The sequence below is a fragment of the Heloderma suspectum genome, chromosome 2, assembly GCF_057233095.1.
Source record: "Heloderma suspectum isolate Gila_16-S chromosome 2, 16-S_ref, whole genome shotgun sequence".
Taxonomy (NCBI): domain Eukaryota; kingdom Metazoa; phylum Chordata; class Lepidosauria; order Squamata; family Helodermatidae; genus Heloderma; species Heloderma suspectum.
The window spans coordinates 401478529-401499274 of NC_139459.1; the positions used below are offsets into that span (position 1 = coordinate 401478529).

General features: G+C 47.0%; 1 protein-coding gene across 1 annotated transcript; it reads left to right on the forward strand.

Annotated features, from left to right (window-relative positions):
• The first annotated feature begins 361 nt into the window (after nucleotides 1–361).
• On the forward strand, nucleotides 362–8472 carry LOC146356645 (vomeronasal type-2 receptor 26-like). Its single transcript, XM_084830234.1, has 5 exons — nucleotides 362–437; nucleotides 2506–2621; nucleotides 5761–5988; nucleotides 6367–6379; nucleotides 7568–8472. Exons 1-5 carry the CDS (start codon nucleotides 362–364, stop codon nucleotides 8470–8472), a joined length of 1338 nt encoding a protein of 445 aa, XP_084686360.1.
• The last annotated feature ends 12274 nt before the right edge of the window (nucleotides 8473–20746 follow it).

Genomic DNA, 20746 nt, shown 5'->3' on the forward strand with positions numbered 1-20746 from the left:
GACAATGTGCCTTTTTTCCAGGAAAGGAGACACAGAATATTGGAAGACCCTGTCCTTTTTCTTTGCCATTCAGGAGATCAACCAGAATCCCAGACTTTTACCCAACATCACCCTGGGCTACAGTATTCATGACAACTATATCAATACAAGACTGACTTCAGATGCCCTGCTAGACCTCCTGTCTTCTGGGCAGGCAAATGTTCCCAACTACAAATGTGGAAGATGGAATCACTTGTTGGCTGTTCTGGAAGGGACCAACTCTGATGTCTCCATCCAGATTTCAACCATGTTGGGCATCTACAAAATCCTACAGGTGTGTGTGTGGGTTGGGGAGGTCTATGCAGGCTGCGTTGCACTCGACATGGGGTTCTTCCCAAACAAAGGGAAACTTTCTCTGGAGGACCTGAATGGGAGCTACACTCCCACCATGATGATAGGTGATCTGGATTCACATTGGGCTGCATATGTTAAAGGTTACAGTCTGTACTGAGGGGGCATACTGAGTATTTCTGGGAGAAAAATCCTGCACTCAAGTGCAAATCATATGATGAACATCACGTATGCTTTGCTCTGCATTCATATGAATACAGCTCAGAAAGCAATGGGGACATAGAGATACCCATGAGGGGGGAGGGGAATTACCTGGCAGCTGTCGATCCTCCCTAAGAATCAAGTGTGCTTCTATTCTGGATTCTGTTTCTTGGGGTGGGTGGGGGGGATCTTCATGACAACAAAATGCAAAGTGTTTTGAAGCATTGTCCAGATTTTGATGGAATCAGCTTTGGTAGGTCAGGGACACACAAAGCAAGAAAAGCCGAGTGTGCCGTACCTTTAAAGTCCAGTTTTCATGTGCCACACAGTGCTTAAAAGGAACATACTTCTGGATGGGATGGGGGGGAGTAGAACTGAACATCATCAATGAGGCAGGGCCTGCTCAACCAATGAGAGAGGCTTGCTTCTCCCCACCCGTCCCGGCTGCCCCCTGCTACTATGTTATTATGACTGGAGAGTAATTCACAATTTCATTCCAGCAAATTGTCAGAGAGTTAGAGCCCTCCTTTTTCCCAGGTGTGCACACCTTTGCATGAAAGAGCCAAAATCCCTGATTCTCCAGTGCAGCATCTGAAGGCTCCCTAAGGCTGTACCCCACCACCCCAATTTTGCCTCATTCCAGCAGACTGTCACATACTTATTCATGTAGGGCTTTGATGTGTTGGAAAGGAAGGTGAGTTACTCTAATTTCCTAGGTTACCGAGGGCACGGCCAGGAGGCAAGCCCTGATCATACCAAATTTAAAGCAGAGGGATGGGCATAGAGCAGCTGAACTGCAGCAGAGCTGAATTAAAGAAAACAACAGCAACAACTATGGAGTAAAAGTACTCTGCAAAAATATGACCTTCCCAGGTAAACTCTGGGGTGGCTGTAGACTGGACACAATGTCATCTACCACAAAGGACCTCAAAATGGTCCCAATCCACAACAAATCACTCATGAAAATAGGCCCTGGCCACATTAAATACTGCTGGGAAAGTGGAATGAACTGTTGAGGACTTCCTTCATTCATGAAGACTCAGGAGAAGCTATTAAACTTGAGAAACAACTTCTGCTGCTGCTGCTGCTTTTTGCGGTTCATTATTATGAAGTCCGAACATTTCATTTGCCACAAAATTAAAATTATTTGTTCAATTGATTTGAAGAATGACACAGATATTTCCAATTTAAAAGCTGTTATCTGGTCAGGTTTCTGAAATAACCAATGAAAGAATGAAATTTAGTTTCAAAACAACACTAACCCACCAGTCTTTTCTTTTCCTTGGCAGGTCACTTATGCTTTTGTTTCTCATGTTCTAAGCGACAAAACTCAGTTCCCTTTTTTCTACCAAACCGTCCCCAAAGAAGGAACCCAATACCGGGGGATTGTCAAACTGCTCCTGCATTTCAGGTGGACGTGGGTTGGTCTCATTGCTGCAGATAATGACAACGGAGAGAGATTCACAAGGACCCTGACACATGAGCTCATTAGGAATGGTGTTTGCATTGCTTTCTCACAACGCATCTCAGGACTGAATGCAGACCAAATGGTGCTTCTTCAGTTTCCAGTGCACAACTGGAGGGAAGTCAGTGTCTTTGTTTACTGTGCAGAGACTACTTCCTTCTTAAAAGGAATAAACATTATGCAAAGAATTATTGTAAATGTGATAAAATCAATTATGGGGCAAGTCTGGATTGTAACAGCTTTGTGGGACATCACCTTGGAGTTGAAGTACACCAATCTGTATGTCCAACATATTCACGGTATATTTTCCTTTTTTATAAAAACAAACAAAAGCTCAGTCTATACCAATTTTTCACACTTTTACAATTCAATCAAGCAGTTTGTGGAGAAGGCCTTTAGTTGCTCTTACTCAAAACATGCATCGTCTGTGAAAGGCTGGATGAGATGCACAGAGATTGAGAAACTGGAGGCCCTGCCCCAAGAGGACGTGGAGAGAATCCTGTCTGCAGACAGCTACATCATTTACAACACCGTCCAGGCTGTGGCTCGTGCCATAGATGCAGCTTATTCATCCAGATCCAAGAGGATGGTGCGGGAGGGTGGAGGCAGGCTGGAAGTTCAAAGGGTACAGCCATGGCAGGTATTCCCTTTCCCATCACAGATATCTGTGTTGAACATGACGATCGATTGTAGAATTCCAGTATGACTGCGTTGGATTTAGAATCAGATAACTTGAGAAAATGTGATATGTTGGATATTTATATACCCAAAGCAGATGCAAAACTTACTGTGCTGCTCCCTTTTTTGCCCCCCTTACATCAGCCTCTGTAGACTCAACCCATCTGGTCCTATCCCCATCATGCGTGCAACTCTTCTGTGTCCTCACTGGCCCATTCTACATCCTCCGCCAGATTACGCAAAACCTTAATGTCTAATTATTTATTTGTTGTTGTTCAGTCATTCAGTCATGTCCGACTCTTCGTGACCCCATGGACCATAGCACGCCAGGCCTTCCTGTCCTGCGCTCTCTCCCGGAGCATGCTCAAGTTCATCTTCATTGCATCCGTGATGCTATCTAGCCATCTCATCCTCTGCCGTCCCCTTCTCCTTTTGCCTTCAGTCTTTCCCAGCATCAGGGTCTTTTCCAGGGAGTTTTCTCTTCGCATGAGGTGGCCGAAATATTTGAGCTTCAGCTTCAGTATCTGTCCTTCCAATGAGCAGTCAGGGTTGATTTCCTTTAGGATGGACTGATCTGACCTCCTTGCAGTCCAGGGGACTCGTAAGAGTCTTCTCCAGCACCACAGTTCGAAAGCATCAATTCTTTATTATTATTTATTAGGGCTGTGCACATACCCCCCGATTCACTTCAGAGGCTTATCTGGCTCTTCTGAATCAGCCCTGATTCACTTGGGACTTATTCGGACCTGATCCGATTCACTTCAAACTTGGATCTCAATCGAGATTCAGATACCTGAATTATTCGGATTTTACGTTTTCCCTTTGACTTGCATTGGAATACAGAAATGTCCGTAACATTTTCATTTTTTATGATCAATACATGGAATATTGGGACCTCACAGCCTCAGTGGAGGTGACTGAACCAGCGAAACCTCAGACAGTTTGGTCCAGTAGTTTTTGTGCTAGCCATCCATAAAATATCCGTTCTCTGAAACCACAACAAAAAGCTAAAGGTGTGAGCCACACAGGGGATTAGAGATCATGATCAGAAGGTGTTGAAGGTGATATTTAGGTGGTCGCTGTCCCTATCAATCTCTGGTGTAGGGGTTGTTGTTGTTGTTGTTGTTTGTTTGTTCATTTTTATTTTTTGAAGTGCAAAGATACTTTCCTTTTGTCTGTCCTGAATCTGCCTCTGATCTGAGACTCTCATTAATGGAAGAAATAAATATTGAACATCTCTCTGTCTGCAAATTGCAATACATATTACCTGGAAAGGTCACTCTGACTGATAATGGGGCTTATTTATTAATTGCACTGGTGCACTTTGTCTACTCCATATAGTTTAAGAAACCTCCCCCCCTTATTTGCCTTTCTTCTAAATTAAAAGCCCAAACACTGAAAACTTTTATACAGGAGTTGTTCCAGCCCCCTGGTCATTCTGGCAACCCTTTCCCCAAGGGTAAGATGAAGCAAACATTTTTTTAAAAAAACATATTGCCTAGCCTCATCATAGTCTTATTATAGTCTGACTTGGAAAATCAACAGAAGTAAGCTTCATATTATGTGTATTGTGTAGTTCTTTGCCCCACAGTGTACTGCTTTGGCTACACACAGTTAGCTTGTGCACAATGATGTTTATGGTGCGCTCACACTGCACACACACACACATAAGCAGGACCAAAAGAAAAGCAGACACAGAAATAAATAAAATAAAATAAACAAACTACCTACAAGCTAATGGGTGTTTGTTGTTGTTGTTGTTGTTCAGTTGTTCAGTCATGTCCGACTCTTCATGACCCCATGGACCATAGCACACCAGGACTTCCTGCCCTGCACTTTCCCCCGGAGCGTGCTCAAGTCCATATTCATTGCATCAAGTGATGCTATCTAGCCATCTCATCCTCTGCCGTCCCCTTCTCCTTTTGCCTTCAGTCTTTCCCAGCATCAGGGTCTTTTCCAGAGAGTTTTCTCTTCGCATGAGGTGGCCAAAATATTGGAGCTTCAGCTTCAGGATCTGTCCTTCCAAGGAGCACTCAGGGTTGATTTCCTTTAGGATGGACTGATTGGACCTCCTTGCAGTCCAGGGAACTCGGAAGAGTCTTCTCCAGCACCACAGTTCGAAAGCATCAATTCTTCGACTCTCAGCCATCCTTAGAGTCCAGCTCTCACAGCCATACGTTGCTACTGGGAAAACCATAGCTTTGATTATGCAGACCGTTGTCGGCAAGGTGATGTCTCTGCTTCTTACCATGCTGTCTAGGTTTGCCATAGCTTTCCTCCCAAGGAGCAAGCGTCTTTTAATTTCATGGCTACAGTCACTATCTGCACTAATGGGTGAGGGGAACGGAAATAACACTAAAGCCTAGCAGAAGAGAAAAGGGTGTTTTGGGGTGGTGGTATACTTTGTTTTTTTAAATATAAGAATATAGAGAGTTGAAAAATGGGAAAGGAAGGAACAGTAATTGAGAAGTGGGGAGCCAGAGTACAAGTAGGAAACAAACTGCTGGGTTAAAAATTCAGCCCTGGCTGAACCTAGAGATGTCAATTTCCAAGGCTCAGTTTTCCCTCTCGACTTCTCTCCAACATCCCTTCTCTAACAAGTTGTTCCATTTGCTCAGACAGCCTGTCTGGACTTCAGAATTCTCTGAAGCTTTCTGAAGTGTTTCAGATCTCTATGACCTACTTTGGACCACTCCAGACCCACTTTAGATTAGGTTCAAAGTGGTCCAAATCATCCCAGCTCACTTCGGAATTCAGGGTTCAGACTGAAGAGGTGAGAACATTATTTACACATTTCTGTACCACCCAATGACTAAAGCTCTCTGGGAAGTATAAAAAAAGATTAGATCTTTAAAATCTAATATAGAAGATATATAAAAACCGCTTACATGAAAACAATAAAGAATGATCAAAAGTAGAAATCTCATATGCCTGGAAATTCTTAAACTGGTGCCAAAATGATGACACTCACTCGAGTCTGGAACCAGACCTGAGCCATAGGAGATTTGAACGTGAAGTGGGCAGAACTAAGGTGTTGAGTGTGGTTTCTTGTTTCCTCAATGCTGGTGTTTTCTCTACCATTCTAGCTTCACCCCTTCTTGAGAAACCCCAAATTTTATAATACTTCTATGGATGGAATATATTTTGATGAGAATGGAGAGCTGGCGGCCGACTTTGACATCGTGAACTGGGTGAAGTTTCCCAATAGCTCTGTTCTGAGAGTGAAATTTGGGAGCATGGAAAGACGGGGATCCCCAGACTTCAATTTCATCATTGACCAGGATGCCATTATGTGGACCAAATGGTTCAACCAGGTGGGGACAATGAATCAGGTTCCAGGTCAGCCTTCTCTAATCCTGGTTGATTGCCTTCAAACACAGGCTGCAGGTTCCTTGGGACTTAAACTATTGGTACATTTATATAGCACCCATCTATATGGCACATTATGGACTACCAGTGGACAGGTCCCTTAAAACTGGGCACAACAGAAACAAGAGAGGAAGGGGAGGAAAAGCCATAAGGTGAGCAAACTAGGCAGAAACATGCGTTTCAGTTGCATATGCTTAGGCTTAGTTATGGGCTTCATGTTCCATCTGAGAGGCCCTGTTGGGTCCTTTTAACTCTGTCTCTCCCTCCTGTAGTTAAATTGGCCCTAACTCATTCTCCTTGATGGTCCCTGTTTCTGTGCTTAGCCCCTGCCTCAAGGTAGGTGCGTGGAAAGCTGTCGCCCTGGATCCGTCAAGGTGGTTCAGGAAGGAAGGCCCATTTGCTGCTATGACTGTCCTCCCTGTGCAGAAGGGACCATCTCCAGCCAGGAAGGTGGGTGACTGCAGAGGAAAATGTAGACCATGGGGATGAGGGCAAAGGTTCATCTGATAGTATTCCAAAAAGCGTTTCCAAACTGAGATCTTTTTCTGCAATATCCATAAGTTCTTTCGCACAGCGGGTCCCAAGAAATGACCTTGGACCTTGGACCTCCCAATATACAGCTTCATAAGATCACCCCCAGTTGAGCACAGGTGGAGGCCCATCTTAAAAAGTGTTGGATGTGGATGATGGGAGTGTTTGTTCACTTCTCCCAACATCAGACCCCCCCCAAGAGAGAACAGTGCATTAAGAGCTCAACTCCAGTTTTCTGTGTCTCTTTGTCCATTATGGTCAACTTGTGGTCTACCCTTCCCTTAAGCTGTGGTAGTGTGGGAATGAGGCATTGTGGGCCATGGAACTGTAATGTCCCTAACAAGAGAGGTGATCTGTGGCATCTTTCTGAAGGCTAAGAAGGCATTCCCTAAGAATACTCCTGGATCCATTCACCTATGCAACCTCCAATCTTAGAACAATATCACTGGGTTAAAGGAAGGGTGTGGAACTAATGATGGAAAGCCAGACAAGCTCCAATGCAGCCCTGCCCAGACTGAATGACCTCAGCAAGAGGCAGAGGCACCCTGTGCCATTCCAGGGTGGAGCCTGGTTCTCTGATTGCCTCCCTCCCTCCACTGCCCCCTGCCTTTAAAACATAGTCTTGAGCACCGTGGGTCTGAAATTGCTGCTGCTGCTCTCTACTGCTTCTCTAAGGCTTCTCTGCTATCTGATCTGCTGCCTCTGACCAGATTGCAGTTTCAAGCTTCTGCGCATTCTCCTTTCTGTTTTCCTTTCTTCTTAAAGGGCCTGGGTCCCTTTATAATTTTGCATCCAGTGGGGCTATAGAATGGTTGAACTCACCCTGTGCCATATTTAGATGGAAATTCACCCCCCCCCCAACACACACACACACACGGAGTAATAGCAGGCAGACATGAGGAGTCTGGGCACCTCATCAGACGTCTTTAATGTAATGTAAAAGAGCAGAGATTGGCAAGGATGTAAGGGAGATGTTACTCTTCTTTTTTCCAGATTCGGACCATTGCACACAGTGTCCAGATGATCAGCATCCAAACATGGACCAAGATCAGTGTATCCCCAAGCTGAAAACCTTCCTGACCAATGCAGAACCTTTGGGGATCATCCTGGCTTCCTTTGCCCTACTCTTGTCCTTAATCAGTGCATTTGTGTTAGGAATCTTCCTTAAGTTCCTAGAAACCCCAATAGTCAAAGCCAACAACCGAGACCTCTCCTACGTTCTCCTTGTCTCCCTCCTGATTTCCTTCTTGTCCTCCTTCCTGTTCATTGGTCAGCCAAGAAAAGTGACCTGCCTTCTCCGACAAACAGCCTTTAGCATCATTTTCTCAGTGGCCATCTCTTCCGTCTTGGCCAAAACGATCACTGTGGTGCTGGCCTTCCTGGCCACAAAGCCAGGGAACAGGGTGAAGGGATGGCTGAGGAAGAGTTTAGCCAACTCCATTGTCATTTCCTGTTCTGGTGTCCAAGTTATCATCTGCACCATCTGGCTGGGCATCTCTCCACCCTTCCCTGACTCTGACATGCACTCCCAACCTGGACAGATTCTACTCCAATGCAACCAAGGGTCTGTCGCCATGTTCTATGCTGCCCTTGGCTACATGGGCTTCCTGGCTGCCATCTGCTTCACGGTGGCTTTCCTAGCCAGAAGGCTGCCTGGGGCCTTCAATGAAGCCAAGCTGATCACCTTCAGCATGCTGGTGTTCTGCAGCGTTTGGGTGTCCTTTGTACCCACCTACCTGAGCACCAAGGGGAAATACATGGTAGCCGTGCAGGTCTTCTCCATCTTGGCCTCCAGTGCTGGGTTGCTGGGCTGCATCTTTCTTCCCAAGTGCTACATCATTGTATTGAAGCCTGATCTGAATACAAAGGAGCATCTCATGATGAAAATTAGAGAATAAATTGGATTTTGTTACCAAACAACACAATATTCTTCTCTTTGTTATGTGGTAGTCTGTGCATGGCAAAAGGGCCTTTATTTCAATGTCAGAAAAGCACAGGAGAAAACTGTTTTGCCATTTTAAATCTGCTAGCTATGTTTTTTGTTGTAACTGTTGTATTCTGGCTTTGAACGCTCTCTGTTTTAACTGTTCAGAGTGTGTACCATTGCAAAACTTCTCTGGGTTCTTTGTTCAGGGCCGAGAATTGTTATAAAAAAATGGAGGGGGGGGGTTGAAACCCTGTTGGTTCTTCTGGACCTTTCAGTGGCTTTCGATTAGGGATGGGGGAGAATTTCTCCCCAAAACTTCAGGGGGCCGAGTGCCAACGCATTCGGTCCTCCGAAGGTTCGGGGAGAAATTCTCCGCCGCCCCCGCCCCTGGGATGGGACTTACCTTTTACGAATGTCGCTCCTGGCGGCGGGTCCCGGTGGCGGTTCGGCAGGTCTTCATCAGGGGCGGGGGCGGCAGCCGGTCTTTTGACCAGCTGCCGCCACCGCCATTACAAGAAAAGTAAAAAAAAAAAACACACGTCCCTGTGATAGGCTACGTAACGATTAACGTAGCCTATCACGGCTAGATTTGCAAAGTCAGCCGTGATAGGCTACGTTAATCATCACATAGCCTATCACGGGTGACTTTTTTTAAAAAAAAGCATGTACGCTAATGGCAGCCCCCATAGGGAGCCGCCATTCGCGTTCCTTATTTGGTCCCTGTAGTCTACGTAAAGATTTACGTAGACTACGGCGAAAATAAGGGCAACGCAAATAGCTCTGATACTAAAAAGGGCTAACAAAGAGTAAAGAGGGCTGATTTGATCTGGGGAAGGCCTACAAGAAAAGCCCCTAGAAGACCCCAGACTCATAACCAGCTTTATATTCCAGACTCTTGACCCCTGGGTGAGAGGACCGTGAAGATCGATTCTATGCTAAATGATGTTATTTCACCAGGGATGTACGAAAGTCACTTACCTTTTCGAAGGGTGACATTCGCGGTGGGGGGGAGGCGCTCTGTCCCTCCCCCTGAAATTCTCCCTGGCTGGCTCCGCTCTGCGGCCAGGGCCACCCACAGCCGGACATCCGGCCGCTGGGCAGCCTGCACAGGGATGCAAATGGCAGCCGCCATAGCCGCCGCCATTTGCGTCCCTGTATTTTGCCGTGATAGGCTATGTAAATATTTATCACGGCAAAAAAAAAAAAAAGGAACGCAAATAGCGGGGGCTACGGCGGCCGCCATTTGCGTTCCCTTTTTTTTTTTTGCGTTCCTTTTTTTTTTTCTGTGATAGGCTACGTAAATACTTACGTAGCCTATCACGGCCTCCGCAGGGACGCAAATGGCCTATCATGGCAAATGGCCTATCACGGCAAAAACAGGGAAGCGAATGGCGGCTGCAGACATGGCTGCCATTCACAAAGCAGCGCGAATGGCAGCAGGTAAGTGCTCCGTTTAGCGCACCTTTCGCGGGGTGGGGGGGTGGGGGGCTTCGTTCCACCACGGATTTCGGGGGCCTGAATGCACTGGCATTTGGTCTCACTGAGATCCATAGTGGAATTCTCTGACATCCCTATATTTCACTAGCTGAGACTCTAACTGAGATTTTGAAGAAGAGGGGAAAATGCAGTTGTCTTTACAAGCAGCTTCACAGAGCTGGCTCAAGGCCTGACATGCTGGCAGAGTGTCTAAGTGAGATGAACAGCAGAACTGAGCCTGCTCAGATGCCTCCTGGGAGAAGGAAAGGTCCTGTTGTGACTTCTCGTGGTGTACACCTGCTGGTAAGAGAATGTCCATACTTGATGCTAGTTAGGCGGGGAAGTGTAGCCCTAAGCAACAACTAGAAGGAGCTGATTGGGCAGATATGATGAAAAATGGCCAAAGATGACCGGGAGTTCAAAGAAGATATACCAAAGAGAAATGCGTCAATCAAGATAACATGCCCAGATGGCAGACTTTGGGTCATAGTTTGGGACATTTCAAAGTAGCCCGTTCGTAATGGTGCCAGACGCATTCTCCAGACACATGAAATTGTGGGAGATAGATGAGATGCTGAAGCTCAAATATTTTGGCCACCAAATGCAAAGAGAAAAGTCACTGGAAAAGTCACTGATGCTGGGAAAGATTGAAGGCAAAAGCAGAAGGGGACGGAAGAGGATGAGATGGCTGGATAGCAACACCGATGCAATGAATATGAACTTGAGCACGCTCCGGGAGAGAGCGCAGGACAGGAAGGCCTGGCGTGCTATGGCCCATGGAAGAGTCGGACATGACCTAATGACTGAACGACAACAATCACCTCCATACAGTCTTCCAGGACTCCGAGCAACATCACACATGCCCAGCAATGCAATCCCAAGCTATACAGAGAATTGAGGGGGCGGGGGGAGGACCCATGGGTTTTTGAGTGCTATATCCTATGCTTTTTCTTCTTCATGTGCCCCTGATAGAACAAAGTGATTTCAAGAAAATCAGGATATAACCAGAGAGCACGTCTTATTCAATTTGCATGTAGATGGAACCTTAGCCCTTGTCCCCATGGACTGCATTTTCCTCCGAAGTCACCTACCTTCCTTGGTCGAGACGGTCCCTTCTGCACAGGGAGGACAGTCATAGCAGCAAACTGGCTTTCCTTCCTGAACCACCTTGAGGAAACCAGGGTGACAGCTTTCCACACACTTGGAATGAGGCAGGGGCTAACCACAGAAACATGGACCATCAAGGATAATAAGTTAGGGCCAATTTAACTACAGGAGTGAGAGACAGAGTTGAAAAGACCCAACAACAACATAACCAAGCCTTAAGCAGGTACAACTGAAACACCTGCATGTTTCGGCTCAGTTTTCTCCCGCTGGGGCTTCTCCTCCCCTTCTTCTCATGTTTCCATTATGTCCAGTTTCAAGGGACCTCCACCCTTGTGCTCCATAAAGTGCCATATAGATTGGTGGTCCTATTTAAATGGGCCAATACTTTAAGTCCCAAGGAATCTGCAGCCTGTTTTTGAAGGCACCTGATACATTCTGGAACCTGATACATTGTCCCCACCTGGTTGAGCCATCTGGGCCACACAATGGCATCCTGGTCAATGGTGAACTTGAGGCCCAGGGATCCCCGTCTTTCCATACTTCCAAATTTCGCTCTCAGAACAGAGCTACTGGGAAACTTCACCCAGTTCATGATGTCAAAGTCGGCCGCCAGCTCTCCACTCCTGTCCAAATATATTCCATCCATAGAAGTGTTATAAAACTGGGGGTTTCTCAGGAAAAGGTGAAGCTAGATTGGTAGAGAAAACACCAGCATGGACGAAAGCACACTCAGTATCTCAGTTCTGCCCATTTCACGTTTGACTCTCCTATGGCTCAGGGCTGGTTCCAGGCTCAAGTGGGGGAGTGTGTCCCTTAACCTTCATGAGGAACCTGTTTTCAAGGGATGTTTGGAGAATGGGAAGAAGGGAGAGGCCTGTTTTGGTTGTGGCCCTCCGATTTTGGAACACTCTCTCCAGGGAGTGTCATTCATCCCTTTGTCACCAGATTAACAATTTTCTGTACTCCCAGGCATTTAACAGCATGTGACTGTGTTCATGTAAACGGTCTTATATCATTCTTCATCTTGTATTTTTAACATCTAAATCTTTGCCAATTGCCCAAAGAGCTTTGGTTCTTGGATGATACAAAAATGTAATAAATAACAATAAAATAAAACATAATTAGACATAAACGTGTTCTGCAATCTCCATCACCACATTTTCTTATATTCTCATATTCTACATCCAAGGCAATCATACTGGAATTCTACAGTCCATCAACATGTTCAATAGTGATATCTGTGATGGGAAATGGAATACCTGCCATGGCTGCAGCCTTTGAACATCCAGCCTGTCTTCACCCTCCCTCACCATCCTCTTGGATCTGGATGAATAAGCTGCATCTATGGCAAGGGCCAGAGCCTGGATGGAGTTGTAAATGATGTAGCTGTCTGCAGACAGGATTCCCTCCATGTCCTCTTGGGGAAGGGCCTCCAGTTTCTCAATCTCTGTGCATCTCATCCAGCCTTTCACAGACAATGCATGCTTTGAGTAAGAACAACTAAAGGCCTTCTCCACAAACTGCTTGACAGATGAGTAAAAGTGTGAAAAATCATTATAGTCTGACCTTTTTCCCCTTTTATAGAAAAGGAGAATATACTATCAATATGTTGGACATGCAGATTAGTATACTTTAACTCCAAGGTGATGTCCCACAAAGCTGTTACAATCCAGACTTGCCCCACAAGTGGTTTCATGAAGTGTTCAATTATTCTTTGCAAGATGTTCAGTGCTTTTAAAAAGGAAGAAGTCTCTGCACAATACACTATGACATTGACTTGTCTCCACTTGTGGTATGGATCTTTCCCCAACCACATTTGGTCTGCATTCATTCCTAAGATGCGCTGTGAGAATGCAACACAAAGACCATTCCTGATGAGCTCCAGTGCCAAGGTCCTGATGAATCTCTCTCCATTGTCATTGTCTGGAGCAACGAGACCGATCAACGTCCATCTGAAATGCAGGAGCAGTTTGACAATCCCCGGGTACTGAGCTCCTTCTTTGGGGACCGTTGGGTAGAAAAAAGGGAACTGAGTTCTGTCACTCAGAACATGAGAAACAAAAGCATAAGTGACCTGGCAAAGAAAGGAAGAGATGGGTGGCTTATTCTGTGGCAGAATCAAATCTCAATTCTTCATAGGATATTTCAGAAATCTGACCAGATAACACCTATCTAATGGAAATTATCTGTGTCGTACTTCAGTTCAATTGAACACACAGTCTGAATTTTGTGGCAAAAGAAATTTTCATGCCTCAAAATGATGGTATACCAAAAATGAAGATGCCGTGATTTTAGGGCCATCTCCTGAGTCTTCATAAGGGCTGTGCACGACTTTGGCCTGAAGCCTGAATTCCGAGTCGAAGTGGGGTGCTTCTGGCCACTTCGGGCCACCTCCAAGACAAGGGGGGTACGAATAGGGATGTACAAATCTCTTACCTGGGTCTGTTTTGGGGCGTCCCTGGAGGGGGCAATCTTTTCCGCCCCCCCTGGAATCCTCCCCAGCTGGCTCTGTTCCGCTGTGAGTCCGCGGAGCTGCCGGCCGGGTCCATCCGCTGCCGGACTTCCATCTGCTGCTGGTCTGCAGACGCAGATAACGTCTGGCATAGCGGACGCCATTTGTGTCCCTGCTCTTTGCCATGATAGGCTATGTAAAGATTTACGTAGCCTATCACGGCAAAGAGCAGGGACGCAAATGGCGTAGCAGATGCCATTTGCATCCCTGTCCCTTTGCATGATTTGAAATGATAGGCTACATAATAGGCTACATAAAGATAGGCTACGTAAAGATTTACGTAGCCTATTACAGCAAAGAGCAGGGTCACAAATGGTGTCCGCTACGCTGGACGCCATTTGCGTCCGCAGTCCATAGACCAGCAGCTTCGAAGCCAGCGGCAGGTAGGATCCAGCCAGTGGGAACTTTGTAGGTTGGCGGAGGTGAGTGGTCCATGAATTCTCTGCCATCACTAGATCAAGCAGTCTGAAATAAATCGAGTCACTCCAAAAGGCTTCAGTGTAGGGATTAGGGATGGCGGAGAATTTCTCCACGAATCTTCAGGAGGCCGAATGCCAACGCATTTGGCCCCCCGAAATTGGTGGGGAAATTCTCCGCCGGCACCCCCGGGATGGGACTTACCGTGGCCGAATGTCCCTCTTGGCGGTGGGTCCCGGCGGCGGTTCGGCGGCGGTTCGGCGGCGGTTCGGCGGGGGCGGCGGCCGGTCTCCCGACCGGCTGCCACCGCCGCCATTACAAAAAAAAAAAGTAAAGTAAAAAAAAAAAACACCCGTGATAGGCTACGTAACGATTTACGTAGCCTATCACGGCTAGATTTCCAAAGTCAGCCGTGATAGGCTATGTAAATCGTCATGTAGCCTATCACGGGTGACTTTGAAAAAAAAAAGAAAAAGCGCGTACGCAAATGGCGGCGGCTCATGGGCGCCACCATTTGCGTTCCTTATTTTTGGCTGTCTTAGTCTACGTAAATATTTACATAGACTATTACTGCGAAAATAAAGGGGAATGAAAATAAAGGGGTGCTATTTGCATTCCCCTTTATTTTCGCCATAATAGTCTACGTAAATATTTATGTAGACTAAGACGGACAAAAATAAGGAACGCAAATGGTGGCGGCCGTAGCCACCGCCATTTGCGTACGCGGTTTTTGTTTGTTTGTTTTTTACCCAGAGCCCTCCGCGGCCGGAAATCCCGCTGCGGACTGCTCTGGCCTTGGCCTCGCCAGCTGCTCTGCGGAGCCGCTGTGGAGCACAGCAGGCCGTTCAAGGATTCCGGGGGGGAGGCGATCTGTCCCTCCCCCCTGTCGAGGATTCCGGGGGGAGGGACGGAACGCCTCCCCCCCCCATAAACATAATCCGTGGAAAGGTAAGTGACTTTCGTACATCCCTACTTCGGTGCTCTGCGGTGCAATCCAGAGGCCTGGCCGCTTTGCCACCGCCCAGCCCCCAGCTCCTTCCCTGGGTTCCCTGGATGCGTGCTGGCAGCCGTCTTGTTGTTCTGGAGGGGAGAGGCATTTTTAAAAAGGCAACTCCCTGTATGTTCAGAAATTAGGGATGTACGAAACTCCCCTTACCTGGCTCCTCCGGGTTCCTCTGGGGGGGGAGGCGCTCTGTCCCTCCCCCCGGAATCCTGGCCGGCCAGCTCCGCTCCGCGGGGACTCCGTGGAGCCACCGGCCAGCTCCGCCAGCAGCCGGACATCCAGCCGCTGGCCAGAAGGGATACAAATGGAGCAGTGGATGGCAGACTGGAGCAGCGGATGGCAGCAGATTGACCGGACCAGCCGGCGGCAGGTAGGGTCCATCCCAGGGGGTATTTGGGGGGTTGCGGGGGGGTAGACCATTCAGCCATGGACTCAAGGGGATTCTAAAGAATTCTAAAGAATCCAGCCTCATTGAAGTCCATGGCGGATTTCTCCGCCATCCCTACTCCTGCCCTCGTGCCTGTCCAATAGCAGTGGTCTCCTTCCGTGCAAGGAAGGAGCCCATACAGGCTTGACAGGCAGCCGGTACCTCTTGCCAATCTCCCGTTCTTCCCCTGATGCCACCAGCAGCACCTCCCCCCCACACACACACAGAGAACAAGGGCCTAGGAGCTGGAGGCTGGGTGTCATGTTCTGGGTCTTGACAGCGTGTTGGGGAGGGGTGGCGAAGCGGGATTCGTATGTCTGAATCCCACTTTGGCTTCATAGGCTGAAATGAATCAGCGCCCCCCCTTTAAGCCTGAGCTGAATTGGACCTGCCTCTGAAGCCCCACAGAAGCTTCTGAGTCAGATCGGGGGGGTCCATGCACCGGCCACCCTAGTCTTCATCAAGGAAGCAAGTTCCCAACAGTTCATCTCACTTTCCCAGCAGTAGATAATGTGCCCAAGAAGCAGAACCAAGAACAGAAGCACACTTGATCCTTAGGAAAGATTGACAGCTGCCAATCAGGTTTTCTCCCCTCTCACTGCTTTCTCTAAGTCCTCATTGCTTTCTTAGCTTAAAGCATATGAATGCAGAGTATATGATATATGATAACATCACATATGTTGTTAATCATATGATTTGTCCCTGAGTACAGGATCACCAGCATGGTTAACAGAGTTCAGGGATCTATTAGAGAAAAGAGAGCTTCCGTCAGAAAATGGAAGTCTTGCCCAAGTGAGGAAAAAATATGGCAGCACAAGTTTACCCAAAGGTGATGCAAGCAGACAATAAGAGCTGAAAAAAAATCATTTTGAAGATCATATCACTAGCAACATCGCGGCCATCAATAAGGAATTCTTTAAATATACCAGGAGCAGAAAACCAGCTAGGGAGCCAGTTGTACAATTGGATGACAATAGAGTTAAAGGTTTATTGAAGGAGGACAAGGAGATTGCAGGGAAGCTGAATGAATCCTTTTCATCCGTCTTCACTGCAAAAGATGTAGGACAGATACCTGTGCCTGACCTGATATTTTCAGGAAGGGAGTCTGAGGAACGGAGGCAAATAGTGGTGACAAAAGATGAAGTTCTCAACCATATTGATAAATCAGAAGCAATTGAATCACTGAGCTCAGGTGGTATCCATCCTAGAGTTCTCAAAGTTTGCAGATGACACCAAACTATTTAGGGTAGTTAAAACAAAAAGGGATTGTGAGGAGCTCCAAAAGGATCTCTCCAAACTGGGAGGATGGGCATCTAAATGGCAAATGCAGTTCAATGTAAGCAAGCATAAAGTGATGCACGTTGGGGCAAAAAAATCCCAACTTCAGGTATAGCCTGATGGGATCTGAGCTAGAGGTGACCAACCAGGAAAGAGATCTTGGGGTTGTGGTGGACAGCTTGATGAAAATATCAACCCAGTGTGCGGCTGCAGTAAATAAAAGGCAAACTCCATGTTGGGCATATCTAGAAGAGGAATTGAGAATAAAACTGCCAATATCATAGTGCCCCCATAAAAATCTATGGTGCGACCACAATCGGAATACTGTGTAGATTTCTGGTCACCATACCTAAAATAAGATACTGTAGAGCTGGAAAAAATGCTTTCAAATGTTCCTCAGAGGACATGGTTTCCAGACTAGCATTTGCAATCTTAAAAGGCAGTAATGTTTGTGGGGTAAACAGTGGAGAGCAGTACTCTGCCCTCTTATCCACAGCATGTGTCTGTTCACATGTTTGAAAGTTAAAGAGGGACAAAGACCACCTTGTCTCACAATATACTTTTCAGTTCAAAGGAGCCTGGCCAGCTGCACTTTCAGCTTCTGGAATGGTGGCTGTGCTCTGATCAAGTGGTCCTAATTGACTTCACTTGAATTGTCCTGCATGGTGTCACTACACTTTGAACAGTGCACCATCAGGCTGAGCACAGAACTCTCTCTTCATGTTGATGGATCCCCAAAGGGAAAATATGACAACAATTCGTAACGGGGACAGTAACTGATAATTAGGGATGACTGGAGCTCTTCCTTCCTTCCTTCCTTCCTTCCTTCCTTCCTTCCTTCCTTCTGTCTTTCTTTTCTTTTCTTTTCTTTTCTTTTCTTTTCTTTTCTTTTCTTACTTATTTATTTTGTTTCTATTATGCCCCATAGCCAAAGCTCATGAAATCAGTAGCAAGTGGAAGAGCAGTCGCTCCATCACAGACATAAGGACTTACTGGTAAATTCTGGTAGCGGGAGGCTCATGGAACCTGTATGGATGAAATATCGCACACGTTGCAGAGAGGACCCCGCTGATGAGGAGGTCTCCTGGCCTGTAATGGTTCAGTGGGCTTCCTGTATCCCTTCCCAACGTCAGGGGGCATTTGGCCCGGAGCATTCCGCAGGTCGCCTGGGGCAGCAGCGGCAGCGAGAGCAGAGTCATTCCGGACAGGCCCGGCACAGCCGCCGTCTTGCTCCTCTCAGCCAGTTGGAAGGATGGTGAGAAGAAGCCAGAGCCCCCTGGCAAGACAAAGCCTTCAGTGGCTTTCCCAATCCAGACGGAGCCCAACCAGCCAAGGCTTCCCATCTGAAGGGGATGAAAGCAGGTAACTCTCAGACCCACAGAGTCCTCCTCACCTGCCCTAAACCTCCTCCCAAGCTCTCCGTGGCACAGGAGACATTTATTCACCAGTTTCTTTGCGCCTGGATGCAAGAGGTCACTGCACGTTGCTCTTGAATGTGATGTTTAGGTCAGTGACTCAAAGGGGAGCTTTGGAAAAATCCCTTCAGGTTTCGCAGACAGAAGACTGAATCACCATGATTGTGATAATGACATGTGAAAGAAGTTGCATCACCTCCTCCACTCTCTGAACAATCCATTCAGCTGGAGAAAAACATGTTTGTGAGAACTTACTGATGAGGCTCCACACTCTTGCCATGGGCCAGGGTGTTTTCTGGGGGGGCCTTTACTCATGAAACACCTTCATATGAACCCTTTGATCAACATAGTCCTTTCAGACACAGCCTTGGCCCATGTGCCCTCCTCCTCTTCTCGGGGGGACCCTCCCAGGCAGGTGCCCATCTGCCATGCCCAAGTTCAGCACCCAGCTGGAGCTGCAGCCCAGACACAGGTGGGGGTAGCCCAGGGAAGCCCCTTCGACTGCCCAGTTACCAGTCCAGCTCCTTCAAAGGGAAATGGCCCGCAAACAGCCCACTGAGGCAACGGTGATACAGTGTCAGCCAGGCCTGAGCCTAAGCCTGCTGTCTTATATCCTAAAATGAAATGGTTGAGTATGACAGAACAAAAATAACTGTGCCTTATCTAGGCTCTGGACAGTAAAATCTTTTCCCAACACAGACTCACCACAACGCTATCAAGTACTTGGCCAGGACTCCCAGAGGACATTACATCCCTCTACCTCATTGCAAACACAATGACATCCATTGCAGGATTTTGGATAATAGGGAATAAAAAGTGGGGAATAACATTAGGAAAGCGGTATCCAGAATGCATAAGGAGTCCATGCACTTCAGTACCAATAGAAAGTGCAAGTGAAGGCCAAGCTTACAATAATACGTTGTTTTGATGCCCACTGTGACTGGCCACATCTGCCAAATTGGGGGTGAAAGAACCCCAATCTGCAGCTGAGGAGAAGACAGAATGTGTTCCAATTCCCAGTCGAAGTTCCTGGAGGACCTGAAGGCCCTTCCTCTGACCCTGGACAAAGTGGAGCATATGAGACACCTTTCGTTGACCGCTGCTGTTTACTTCACCCCCTCCTCCTCCCCTCTTGGGCTCTCTGGGTAGGGACTGCCTCACCTCTGTCTTCTGCCCACTCCTGTTTTAGCACACTATGGCTCATAATGAACTTCTTGAACACAGGAGAGCAATTAAACCGAGAATTTAAATGGGAAGGAAAAAATTAACAGGCTGAAAGCACTGACCTGCTGACAATTCTAGGGCTGTGCAATATGAACCACATGGTGCTTCACAGAACTGAAAGCATGGCATATCCAAATGTAGTTTTTTTGTTCTAAGCCTCATATTATCCCCGTTTATATTATCATTTATTCATTCATTCATTCATTTCATTTCTATACCGCCCAATAGCCAAAGCTCTCTGGGCAGTTCACAAAAATTAATAGTTTAATCCTAATAGTTTGTTCAGTAGTTCCAAGACACTTACTGGGCACACAATGTCCTCTACTATTGCAGGTAACTGAAAACTGAGATGCTGTCACTCACAACAACCCTGGAATGTAGTCCACTGTTCTTATCCCAAACTGCAAATCAATGGAAGTCATAGGAACTCTCCCTCTGCTTGTAGTTCAGTCATTCAGTCGTGTCCGACTCTTCGTGGTCCCATGGACCATAGCACGCCAGGCCTTCCTGTCCTCCGCTCTCTCACAAATATGCGCAGCAGCAGAAGGATGTCACGGGCAGATGCAAAAATCACCAGTTTTCCCACTGTTAATAGTTGGAAATGCTTACATATACATATTCTAAGTTACATACGTCACATGTCCCTAAGACCGGCCTTTGTGCCAGAGGGCCAGAGAGTGACCAATGGAATGCCAGTTTTTAAAAAGGGATCCAGGAAGAATCCAGGAAATGACAAGCAGTCTGAGCCTATTGTCAGTTCCAGGGAAATTGGTTTCAATAGTGAAAGCTAAAATATCAAGCATGTAGGATTTGAATTGAAACCTGTGCTTTTCTCATCATTCGTAAACTGCCTGGAATTAAGAGTGAGGGGTGAGGTGGCCAAGGTTGCTGACTCCACCACATTATACTACAAAACAAAAACAAAATTTTGGAGACTTCCAGAAATTCTCTCCAACGTGGGGAATGGGCATCCTAATGGCAAATAGAATTCAATTTGACTATAAAGTCATACACATCGGGGGAGGGGAGGGCTAAGTTCAAATCTGTGCTGATGGGATCTATGATGGCTGTGCACAACTCAGTGAAAATGTTGATCTAGCATGTCGCTGCTGTGAAAAATCAAATTCTATGTTGGGGATTTCTAGGAAAGGGACCACAGCATTTTACGTTGAGAAGGGATCCTGGAGGCCGTTGAATCCATCCCCTGCTCTGTACAGGATGTGCTGTGCAGGACACAACAACAGTATCTCTAGCAGAGGGCTGTCCAGCCTCTGCTGAAATGCCTTCAGGGAGAGAGACCCCACCACTTCCTGAGGCAGCCAGTTTCACCGCTGAACAGGGTGTTCCATGAGAAAGTTTCTCCCGCTGCGGACTTCCGAGCCTGGT